Genomic DNA, 13,062 nt, shown 5'->3' on the forward strand with positions numbered 1-13,062 from the left:
CCAGACTGTAATGGTAAATAATGTTATTGCTGTCTTTGTTCATCATAATCTGCAGGTGTTTAGTCTCTCTGCCAGAACACCTTGGTAACTGACACACACACACACACACACACACACTTCTCTGTGTGCTAATGGCACAACCCACACAAAAGAGATGGGTATCAGCTTGCTTGGGGGGGAATCCAGATGTTTGCAGAAGTACAAAACAGTTTGGGGGGGGAATCAAGGGAGAACCCCGCCCCGCAAACAGCTTAATGAGCACTGAGCAGCCTCAGTGGACACAGAATGCTGACCGACTGCTACGGGGGACGGGGGACGGGAATGGAAAAACAAGGGAATGAGAGAATGAAATGGAAGTGGCAGGAAACCTGAACAGAAGCACTCCACAATGCAGCATTTTGTTGTAAGTTCCAGTTATCTTCTCCTAATAGAGTGTCAAGAATAGTTAATAATTTTGAGCAAGTTCCAACCTTAAGGGACCTAGAAATAATTTTAGATAGGTAATTTCGACACTAGATCACACATAGGAAAAAGAACCTTCTCCAAGTGGCTTTGTATCTCTCATTCTAGTGTGGAAGTTGAATTTGGTCTGGATTGTAAATTTAAATAGATCTGAACTGGTAAATATGTTACGACACCCAAATCATAGTCCATCACCAAAGTAACATGGACATTCTTCTCTGTGAAAGAAAAATTCAGATTATGCACAGATGAACATTATGTAGGTGTTGATATTCATAATAGATGAAAATTAACAAATTACTCAGTCAATACACTGAAATACAATATTCAATTTATTTCCCTTGGTCAAGCAAGATGGTTTATCAGTAGATAAGTATTTAAGCAAGTGAGAAATCTCTATTTGTTTTTTGACTCAGGGTTGCAAACTCATCAAGAGCAACAGCAGAAAAATCTGAAAGATATTTTTACTATACAAAAAGATCTAAAAATTGCAATAACCCATAAGGTGAAAACATTATCCTTCACCTACGGGTGCCAAAGGCAAGACAATTAGCACCAGATTCTCTCTCTTACAAAGCAACTATTTATAGAATTATATACAGCAGCAGGGAGAATCCGTCTTCTGGTCCATTCCAGAGACCCTGCCAACAAAACAAGTTTAAAAGAGAGAGAAAGAGAGGTGGGGCAGGCAAGCTGAAGATGGTGATTAAATATCACATTATGAAAAGGATAATATGTATTTATACATCAATTTCCATAAGAATTATATGATTGAAAGTACTGTATACATACTGAAGTCACATTAGGAGTTCACATACATGATCAGAATCACTACAATAGTCTTTTGAAAAAAAGAAGAAGTCATAGGTAAAAGCTTACACCCGACTGAAGTCATAGTTTATTTTAGCTTGGCTATATGTAAGGAACAGAAAAAGGATTCCAACACAATGAAATATCAGTTAGAATCATAGCAGCATGTGCTGATAGTGAAAATTTGTCAGAGATCTTCTGAATGGTTGAAAAACCTGGGACCACTTAGTACAACTAGGCTTGAAAAGGAATTACACTGATGTAGGCCAGTGGAGGAGTTAGCCTACGGTGTGTGAATTAGCTAGCACGGGGGGAGAATGCCTCATCCAGGGTTTAAGGCTGCAATTTTCTATGTACGTACCTGGGAGTTAGTCCCATTGAACTCAATAGGGATTGCTACTGAGTGGACATGCATAGGATTGCACTGTAAGTCTGCTTGTGAAATACTTAATTATGCAGAAGTGATTATGCCAAGACCTTGTACAGCCAACACTTTCTTATCTTTTTTTTTTGTATTCCCCTGAATGATGATGAAAGAAATTATTTTGTTTACACTCAAATTGAATGGTAAGTATCAGGAGAAAGTTCTTTCTTTCTGTAATGTTTAAATTAGTTTCATTTCTCAAAGAGAAAGTACTATGGCAGGATGTTTCAATATTTAAGTGCTGAATAAATCATTTTTTCAGTATAACTTAAAAAGAGCCTGTACAGAAAACTTAAGATTTCCCTTTATCCATCAGAAATGTACATTAATACAAGGGAACACAACTTATGTGCAGATTAGGTCACTAGCATTTATTATCACATCGTTCTTGTGAAGTAAATGACAATTTAATGGGACTTTTTAGAGATATCCAGGTGTTGTTGTTTTAAAGATGGCAGTGTCAATATTTCACTCCTTGTGACACTGAGCGGGAAAATAAGGTCCCATTATTACAGGGATATTTGTTAATATGAACATGGAAACACACACAAATGTAAGAGGCATGCACCTGTGAATAATTCCAAAGTACTTTAGTAAAGAAAGGAAATTATGTTTCTTGTGGAGTAAAAGTTGGACAAACAGCAGTCCTTGGCATCAAGGACATGACATGCGTAAAAGCAAACGAGCTCTGAGCAAATTAAAGATATACAGAATCATCTACTAATCTAAAGTGTGACACATTGAATTCCTGGCACCTAGTATAATGTAACACTAGCACTGCCTTGTATCACAGACTTGCGCAAATTAGAGTAAGGCGCTTAGTTACTTCGCTCATGCAACAGAGTTGAGCTAAATGCAACATTTGCCCTTGTGCTGCCTTCTTTCCCCAGCCCCACTATTACTGAAAGGCTGGCTAAAAATCCCCATGCTTACCTTCACATAAAAAGTAACTTGGTCATTTCTGTTCCACTAAGACGTTAAAAATTATGTTGCCATACAAACACAGAATTGCCTAGCGTGTTTGGAAGTAGTTTTATTATAGGCTGTTAAAAGGTCTACTTGTCCAAACAGTGTTGACGTAAGCGTTGGAAAAGCAGATCTTATGCAACTTTTCTTCAAAAAAGCATATAAATGTGCAAATTTGAAAATACCATTCTATCTCACCAATCTGAATACAATGCTGGATAGATAACTGGAATAAAAGTGTTTTGTCTGTTTGATATGGCTGTATTTTTTTTCTCTCCAAATGTTCCTAAAAATCAAATGTTGCTTTTGGGGGGATCCATTGCAGTCTATATGAACATGAAGACAACAGAAGCCACATATTTATTAAAAATGTACTCATGCAAAACGGCAGCAGATTCCTTAATATACTGAATCTGAAGCACAGAATCTAATGTCTGCAGAGGTGACTAAAGGCTGTGTGATAAAAGAAAGCCAAAGAGGCTTTAAGATGTTTCTAGTAATGGAAATAAACCCACCTAAAAACAAAAACCCAACATTATTGCTATTATGACTTATTGTTGTTTCTTTTGAGTGGCTCCTCCTAGTGACCAGAGGAGTTGCATATGAGTAAATGCTGTCCAACTCATCCTAGTTTCCATGTCCTTGGGCAAGTGTCATTTGGGCCTTTCAGGTTGGAGGCTGTCGGTCAGACACTTGAGTTGCTCCTCCCCAAGTTTGATTTTGTCCTCCAACTCTCGCTGCTCTATTATGAGCGCTGACTTCATTTTGACAAAGTGCTCATAATCTGCAAGGTTTTCATCACTCAGGTAATTTGCCAAAATGTCGAAGACAATGCGTTCCCTTCGATCCAGGTTTTCCTTCAGCTCCTTTGCATCTTCGTGCTGTTGTGTGAGCAGCTTCTGCTTCTCTACCAGGATCCGCTGGAAGGGAAGGGAGCAACGCCATTCCATCACTTAAGGTATAATTTGCAAGTTTGCAGCTAAGTCAACCTCATCTCACTGCTACCCAGTTATGATGAAAGTTGTTAATAAACATACTCGTTGGGGTAATCCAATGTTACATGAACATTCATGCAATTTGGTCCCCCCTCAATCTACTACTCTCTGGAGCAGATTTGGGTGTGTGCGTGCAGGATTGTTTTGTGTGTGGGGGGGGATAATCTGTTCTGCTAGGAGATGTTGCTCTGCTGGCAGATGTACATTATTTGATGCAACCCACTGAGAGCAATGCCATTCATAAAGGTAGAAGAGGTTTTCCTTTAAAACTTCAGATAGGAATATCTGAAAGATTACAGAGATACCATCACATGAAAAGAATCATACCAATTTTTTTTACATTTTATTAGTTTCAACCTGCATGTGGTTAACTCTTCCAGTGAAATAAATAGGACTTCAAAATGTTTCACTTTGGCTGGCTTATGCCCAATGTTTGTGGGAGGGGGAACTCCCTCCTCTTCCCTCCTCATCCAGGCCTAGAGAAATGATTCATTTCCTGTCAATGCTGCTTGCTTAAAGCTCTGCTGCGCAAGCACATTTCTTGTGCTAACGTTATGGATCTCAGGACAACCACAGAAAGGATGTCCAACATCTTTATGGGTTTATAAAGCTCAAATAATTAAATTGGGTTGGATTCAGGATCTGCCTTCCATGAATGGAAGGGCTCCTCTCACGGAAGGTGCCTCCTACTGATTTTCAGAAATCCCTCCCTCTCCGCTGCACCACAGCTAACCCCATTTAACAGGATCCCTTGGCTCTCTGTCTAGGGCTGGTGGGGATGCCTTGGGAAGGAGGAGGCAGGGAAAACGGCTTCTGCCAGCCCATTTGCATGTGCCTAAATCTGGTTCTAACCCATTATATTTAACTTAATGGGCAAGAGGCAAAAAATGGGAAGGGCAGCAACAGAAAATTAAAGGAAATCATGAGAAAAGAAAGGATTGGAAAAGGACATTCATGGGATAAAAACACAGATCATGGAAAGGCAACAGGAAACGAAACAGAACCAGTTTTAGGAGCTATATAGCAATATATGCTTTTAGTTTTAAGTTCCAGTAACTTGAGCCACCTGATGAAAATTCTGATTTAATTGTTTAAAACAGGTGGGCATCATAGACATGCTGTGGCCCGTTTGTGAGGCCCCTGCTGCTGAATTTGCTGTTGAAGCCCCAGGGAGCACAGTTTTACTTTAAAACCAGGGGCATGTCTTTTTTTAAAGGAAAAATGTGCCGGCGTGTGACCGGGGTGTGGGTGTGCGCTCCTTCTGCAGCAACAATTTCAGCTGCGGCAGAGGTGAGGCCCCTGGAAGGTTCAGGTATGCAGCCCGGAGTGGGTTCTGGGGAGAGGGGAATAGCTTCCCTGGACCACCAGAAGTTGCCCACTACTTATTTAAAAGGAAAAGTGCTAGAAAAATCTAAGTGCCTCTCAGGCAAATTGCACGGCAACTTCCAGAATCTCATGATATTCACTATGCTGATGGAACATTTTAAAATGATCACTGGAAGCACTCCCATATCTCAGATTGTCTGTTTATGTCATTCATGATCTTTGACTCTCCATTCTCTCCCTGCCATGTTTCTTTTCCTCCTTAGGCTAATTTTCTTCTTTTGGAGGCTCTCCTTGCACTTTTGAAAGCTTACGGTCAACCATATCATTGAGGAAATCGACTTGCAATCAAGAGGGCAAAGTCAGGCAGGGACTCCTTAAATACAACAGTAACCCAACATGTTGCCTTACCCGCTCTTCAGGCGAGGCATTTTCATCCAAGTTGTTTAATGCATTTTCTACCCGGGCCAGCCGACCAGACAGTGACAGCAGGAGGTTGACCACTTTGTCGAGGTCCCCAATAAACATCCGGAACTTGTCAAACTCATTGGGTTTGCAGACCTCTTTTACAACGGCTTCCACTTCATCTCCAAGCAGATTGTTGGCTTGAATGTCTTCCAGGAGAGTCTCTCGAGCTTCTCGGAGCACCTGGAGCTTTCGACTTATGCTATCTATAAGCTCTTGCTAAGAAAAGAAAAGAAAAACTCCAGGAAGGGAAGCTCACTTTATTAGGTACAATTTCATTACATTTATTACATTTCTATACTTCACAGTAGCCAAAGCTCTCTGGGAAGTTCACAGCATGATAAAACATAATATAAAACTTTTAACATTCAAGAACTTAAAACAGTTTGAAAACAAGTTGAAAACAATTAGCAAAACTACCAGGACTTGATAAAATAAAAAAGCTAAAATGCCCCATCATATGCTGTCAACACCTGAAAGCAGAGGAGAGTCTTAACCTGGAACCGAAAAGTTGACAAAGTTGGCACCAGGCGGACCTCACTGGGGAGAGCATTCCACAGAATAATGCATCCACAGGATAACTGAACCGTCCCAGACCTTTTTTTGCCCCTCAACATATTCAAAATATTCTATTTAGACAGAGAAATGTCTTTAAGCTCAAAAAAGTTTCGTTTGAATGGCAAGGGGCTGTGAATGCTCTCTCATTGAGCTGGCTACAGGTACAAGTTTGGGAAAGGTGTTTGGAGCAGGAATGTGTGTGGAACCTGGCCTCTCATTCTTGAGTAATTAAGGAAGGATAGAGGTAAAGAGACAACTTCCATCTGAAGAAGATAGAGAGGCTGGGAAGCAAGGTCTTCAAACAGCTCTGAGGAGGGACAGTTGCTCTGATTTTGTAGCATTATTTACATCTCTTGCATATATTAATTATAGCAACAGATTCCAGAAGTATAGCTGTGTTAATCTATTTCAGCAAAACAAAAGAAAAACGCACACAAGACTGTAGTTTCATGAAGAATGATTTGATGTAACATGAACTACTTTGTATATTAAATAGTTTTTTTGCCATTGGAACTTAATAAGAGATTAATTCAGACTGCACTGGTTATATATGCAGGCTTCTCTTTTGAGTTATTTTACTCAGGTTAATCCGGTTTGGGGGTTATTTGGGAACCCAAAAAATTCCAGTAGTAAGTTGTTCAGTATTCAGTATTATTCAGTAGTAAGGCACTACTGAATAGATTTGCAAAAGTGGAGGAGTCAATTATTTTAAAATAAAAACATTTCTATACTGCTTTTTGGCCTTAACGAAGATCCCCCAAAGCGGTCTACAAAATATGAACAAAATATCACGAAGCCAATTTAAACAAAGCATTAAAACCAAGGAAGTGCAGTGTAAAACCCTTCTATCTCAAATTAGAATTAAGTGTATGTTATGTGTGTGTCTTAATTAGGAACATCTGCTCTCCATGCCCCCTCCGAGAGATGTTCAGAGGATGGCGATGAGAGAATAGGCCTTTTCTGTGGTAGCCCTTGGTTATGTAATGCTCTCCCCCAGGAAAGCTTGCCTGGCATCAATTTTGTCGCCTTTAAGGCACCAGGTAAAGCTACTTCTCTTTCCCCAGGCATTTAGATGGTTTAATGGCTTGGCTTTAGCGGGCATTTTTGTTGTTCATTTCTGTACTGCATGGAGATAGTTTGTGTCCTTTAGGTGATCTTTTAGATTTTACAAATGAAACTTTTGTAAATGTGTATGTTTTTAATTAATATTATATTGCATATTGTATTTGGTGTTTGTTTTTTTAAAAAAATGATTTCTTTGTAAATCGCTTCGGGACTCCTTTTGGTTGTGTGAAGCAATACATAAATGTATTAAACTAAACTAAACCTCATTAAAAGCCAGGTAGAATAAAAATGCTTTCACTACCCACCATCAGTCATCAGGGATAGGGGGAGTTTAATGTCCCTTAGGAGGACATTCCATAACTGGGTAGCAACCCTAATGCCTCTGGCTCCTACAAGTAAGAACATTGTTTGGTTTCTACATCTGTCTCTCCCTCTCCCTCCCTTATGTGCGCGTGTACACACACACACACACACACTTGAAATGAAGAATAAAAGCAGAGGTTCCAGAGCAGAGACATCTGATACTTTAATGAGGCTGAGCATCAGCTAGTGTGAAGATCTCATATATTTTCTTGCCAGGAAAGGCTGTGATCCCTACCTCAGCTAGTTAGTAGCAAGTTAGTAAAAGCAATTGACTTATCTGTATGGACAAAATACCTAAACCAGTTTTTTTGGTTTCGCTGCTGACTCTTAAGGTTTTGAACAGCAGATGACACATAGTTCTGTCTTACTCAGGTGCCCATTAGACCCAGCCACATCCACCTAGAACTGGTAACTGCTTTTCCAGAAGGCGATCCCATGTGGTAGGGGGCTACATCTGAATGACACAACCATCTGGGTGGGGAGATGCCGATCCCAGACATGAGGGATTATCTAATGGAAGGTACTGCACAGTACTGCAGCAACGTCTACCCAGCACCTCAGATCACTTGGCCATTGTTGAAGAAACTGCACAAAAGTGAGATGTGGCATATTTCCAGGTTCCTCTTTATCAGAGGATGGGACAGCCACAGTCCTGGTTGCCAAAACTTGACTTTTTGCCCTAAATAAGGTTTAGTTTACACAAATCAGTCAAACTATGGTAACAATAATTTTGTATTTGTTCATACGTCCCTATAGCAGCTGAAGAAGTGGTCTTATGCCAGGTCAGAATATTCATCCATCTGGAACCAGTATTATCTTTTCTGACTGGTAGTGGCTTTCTAGGGTCTTGGGCAGAGGTCTTTCACATCATGTCCTTTAAATCAGACACCTCCGAGACTAAACCTGGGACCTTCAGAACCTGAACCTGGGACCTTCTGTATGCAAGGTATGTGCTTCGCCACTGAACTCCGGTCCCTCCCCAAATACAGAAGGGAGTTGGTAAGATCAGGGGCCCTCTCATATCCTACAATAAATGATCACGTAACAGCACTGGGTTTTATACTGGACAAGCCAAGTTCACAACGAAATGCAGTAATTTGTAGTGAAGTAAGTGGCAGAAACGTCATAGAGTGGCTTGTACATACCAATATCAGACAGAATCCTGAGACAGCAAACTCTTTATCTTGATTATGTAGATATGTCCCTCCAACTCCCTTCCCCTGACCAGGCCATCCCAAAATAGTTTGCATTACAACAGGGGGAAAACTGGGAAAATCCATCCTCCCCTCAGTCCCCGCACACCCCTATTGGGAAAATCCATCCTCCCCTCACTCCCCTCATCCCCCTACCAGGAAAATCCATCCTCCCTTCACTCCCCTCATCCCCCTACTGGGAAAATCCATTCTCACCTCACCCCCTTGCTGCGAGGAGGATCGCAGCTAAGCTCAGAGGAAGCAGGGAAATCCAAGAGGCGTAGGGCATAGCGGGCGACGTCAGCGTCCCTGCTAATTAAAAAGAGCCAGCGCTGCATCCTTGTGAGCACTGGCTCCACTGCTCCCACAGTAGATAATCCTTTAAAAAAATAAATAAATCCAAGCTTACCTTCTTCTCAGACAAATCATGGTCAAGCTCATCCTCAGAGTCCTCCTCACTTTGCTGCTGCTGCAGGTCCTTCATTTTAATCAGCAGTTCTGCCTTGGGTGCAGACGTGCTATAGTAAGTAGAATTGGTTGTCAGGGGCATGGCCAGAGGCAGAGGCTGCTCCTCCTTCCTAAGCAAAGATTAAAAAACGATACCCACTTTTAATCCACTTCCTGACATTCGCAGGCTGATAGGAAGACAGCAATTGTTTTGGAATACTGTTTGCAGCAAGTAAATTGTAGGGTTAAGAGAAAGATCCGCAGCTATGGAAACATGACAGGGTCTAATGTCTTGCATAACATAACAATACCATTTGGCACTCTCAGACCCAAGCTACAGAGACAGGCAATTAAAAGAATTTGACAAAATGATTGCCTGAAGGTGCTGATTTCCATTTTGCCCCTTAATTGACGTTCTCAGTCAGTATTTAGACTTCCATGCCCTATCCTTGATTATATGGGCAGTGGTAGGAAGGTAATGTTTAAACCTCTTTGGGGCTTTCATTAGCCTTGAGTATATAATCCCATAAGCACACCTTTTAGTGAAAAAAACAGCGGCTTGTGTTTCATTATCTACAGCTCTAATACTTAAAAGATCCTATTACTAAATACAACCTTCACTTAACAACTTATTATTAAATACAACCTTCTCTAGAATACTTCACTGGTATTTTAAAAAAGGACAGGGAAGACATATAATAAAAACCAGAAAAGCTAGCAGTTGTTTGACACTAAGCAGAACTGCAGCACTGGCTAACTTAGGGTGCAATCCTATGAATGTTTAGATAGAAAGAAGTCCTACAATTCCCAGCATTCCCTAGCCAGCCATGCTGGCTGGGGAATGCTGGGAATTGTAGGACTTCTTTCTGTCTAAATATGCATTGGATTGTGCCCTTAGAGCCTGATACCATGCATGTTTGCTTGGACGTAAGCCACATTGAGTCCACTCAGCCTTACGCCCTAGTATGTATACATAGGATTGCAGCATAAGTTTGGATGAATTTAGTTTGCTGTCTACCTTCTGAAAGTGGCTGACTTTTCCCCAGAGTAAAATGTTTAGAACAGCACACCAAGAATCATCAGAGTCTGAGAAAAGATTTGAAGAAACTCAGCAGAATCTACCATAAGTAGTCACCAGGTTGCCTGGTTTCAGCCCTTCAGAAGGGTTATACCTGAGCCATGAGGTGAGCAGGAAGGAGATACAGACCCTTCCTCTTTTGGTAAGAAGCAGCAACAATTTAACAACCACTTGGTTGGAAATTAAATCTTAGTGTTGCCTTTTCTGTATATATCAAGGTTTTAAAAAAAAAAAATGTGGGGCATTGTTAAAGCAGAACATGTCTGAGAGACAACAATGGCATTGTTATTTCCCATCTCCAATTAATTCTTAGTAGTGTGCTTTCAATTTCAGATGCTTCTTTCCTAGTTCCCCAAAACTGTAGAAACGTATCAAAGTGAATTTTACAACATTACAACAATTAAAGTATTGCTGAGAATATGAGAATGCCCACTAACGTTAAAAAAATGCTATAGGAAGTTTTTTACACAAGCTTTGTGACTTCCCGGTGAGATTATAAAGCAGGGTATAAACTTAATTCACTGGTAGTTATTGGAAAATGTATTAATTCCTGTGTTTTCCATATGACAAAGCCAATGCTGCCAAGTGGTTCTCAACAACAACTGGTGCGATCAGTGACATGGATTTCTTTCCTCCATCCAGCTGATCGTGCTATTTGTACTTGCGGTAAACCACTCAGAGCAAAATTTTCCACAACTGATATACATACACACACACCAATCTTCAAGCATACATTCCCGCATCTCTCTCTCTCACACACACACACACACACACACGTTAATTTGCTCTTAGTCTGACTGTCTCTATGAGATTGCTCAGAAACACGCTGGTCCATTTTGCTGGTGGGTTTTAATGACAAAATTACATAACACAAAGATATCAATCTGCTCATATTTAGTTTCATTTAAATCAGTACTTGTTTGGAGCACCACATTGCTACTGCTAATGCCAAATGCATGGAAGTGATTTTGTAGACTAAAGCTTGTTCATACTGGGGTTGTCCTAAGCCAGGGGTGGACAAACTCTTTCAGCTCAAGGGCTGAATTCAACTTTGGAGAAGTTCTTAGGAGCCACATTCCAGTGTTGGGCAGGGCCAAAGAGGTGGATAAGAAATACAAAAACACCGCCCCCCCTGCCCAGCATATTGTAGCTTAAAGGTGTTACTGCCAGTAAATACGCTTTAGGAAAGGCATTTCAACCTTTTAGAATGGGGAAAAAACACAAAAAGCCGGAAACCACAAAACCATCAGCGGTTTCAGGAAAGGAGAAGGGGGTGGGGTCTTCTGAGACTCCCTGGAGGGCCAGACTGCCATCCCAGAAGGTGGGATGGCCCCCGGCCTAAATTTGGCCCCCAGCCTGAGGTTCCCCACCCCTGTCCTAAGCAGTAAAACCAACCATAGTTTTCTGCTTGGGTTGCCATTCTTGAGGCTGACTCTGCCACAACTGAATTCAAGCCCAGTTGCTGACGTCCCCATATTTACACACTTCAGTTAAGGCTGACAGCAAGTGGCCTAGTTCCCACCCACATAATATTTACTTCCACGGACGTGCTTTTCTAATTATTGTCACAAACATCACACACACGAAAAATGTTTAGATTATAAATAGGCATCCATGTAGATTTTTCAGGACAGAGTTTAAGTTCAGAATACTTGATTCTTAGCAGCTTCAGAAAAATAACTATTAAAAACAGCATCCACACTTAGCTATCTGCCACTACATAAGCTTCCTTACATGGCTGTTCCAGATCAATTCAAATAAAACATTTTTCACTTATATACTCTATGAGGAAAAAGCAGCCTCAGAAAATGCAGGTCCACAGCTCAGCCACAATAATGAATAAGCCCAAGACTTAAGTATTGAAGGGTGCAATCCTATAGCCTCTAGACATAGCCAGTGCTCTGAGGCTGCTTCCCACAAAACCGCCTCCCTGCCCCCTCCCCTGCCACCTTGTAGGTGGTGCGGTTCATCCCCGTCTCCATGCTTGGAAGAGTTGCACGGACTGGGGGGAAAGGGGGCATTCCTGGGGCAGGTAGGGTATGATGCTTCCTATGCACTGTCTGGCATAGACAAACAGTTCCCCTGCCCTCGCTCTGAACTGCTCCGGCTAAACAGCCGAAATCAGCCATCTAGCTGCAAACGCAGGGCGGCTGGAGCGTGGTGGTGAAGATCCCCTCCGTGCTCTGCCTGCCCTGCATTGGATAGTCAGTCACCTCTGAGTTCAGAGGTGACCAACTATCCCCATAGGACTGCGCCCTATGGCAGCCTTCCCCAGCTTGGTGCCCTCCAGAAGTTTGGGACTTCAACTGCCATCAAACCAGCCAGCACGGTCAATGCTCAGGAATGCTAGCAGTTGTCGGCCAAAAGATCTGGAGGGCACCATGTTTGGGAAGGCTGATCTGAGCAGAATGGGTTGGAATGGGTTGCTTTCCTGAGGTTCCTGGCACACAAAACTTAAGTTTATCATGGATGAAATGATCTCTTATGTCTTGGCTCTAATGTAGTCTCTCCACACCTTTGGACTATATTATGAGTGAATTGTCAGAAGCAGATCAAGTAAGCCACATTACTTTTGCTCTTTGAATATTAATGTTGCTTATTTTACCTACTGTTTTTGTTTTCTATTCTGTACACATTTTGTACCATGCAACTTCTGGTTAAACTGTGGCTCTTCATTATTTCTTCATTATACCTGTCTGCCCTGAGGCAGATGTGAGACAGCAAGGCGCACTCCATCAGCTTGGCTGGAACCAACTGGCACTTAGCTCCTTCCCTTCCAGGTCTGTCTCCCTCCATGGCCATTCCACCTTGTCATTATAACATTTATTTAACATCCTGTAGGGTGCGGCACCTAAACTTGCTTATCTTCCTCTTCCCTCCATTCCTTTTTTCTTTCAGTATTGTATCTATTAA

General features: G+C 41.5%; 1 protein-coding gene across 3 annotated transcripts in view; it reads right to left on the reverse strand.

The window, feature by feature from the left end:
* Positions 1-771: 771 nt before the first annotated feature.
* Positions 772-13,062, reverse strand: part of SHROOM2 (shroom family member 2) — a 180,284-nt gene continuing 167,993 nt past the window's right edge. For 2 of the 3 annotated variants that reach the window (XM_084844226.1, XM_084844224.1), the window contains 3 exons: positions 9,034-9,202; positions 5,392-5,664; positions 773-3,582 (listed from right to left, as the gene is read on the reverse strand). In XM_084844226.1, coding sequence (XP_084700352.1) covers positions 3,316-3,582; positions 5,392-5,664; positions 9,034-9,202 — 709 coding nt within the window. In that variant the 3' untranslated portion in view covers positions 773-3,315. Of the gene's footprint in view, positions 3,583-5,391; positions 5,665-9,033; positions 9,203-13,062 lie in introns of all 3 variants that reach the window. The other variant, XM_084844225.1, reaches the window with a different exon arrangement.

This window comes from Heloderma suspectum, chromosome 3 (genome assembly GCF_057233095.1).
Source record: "Heloderma suspectum isolate Gila_16-S chromosome 3, 16-S_ref, whole genome shotgun sequence".
NCBI classification, from domain to species: Eukaryota; Metazoa; Chordata; class Lepidosauria; order Squamata; family Helodermatidae; genus Heloderma; species Heloderma suspectum.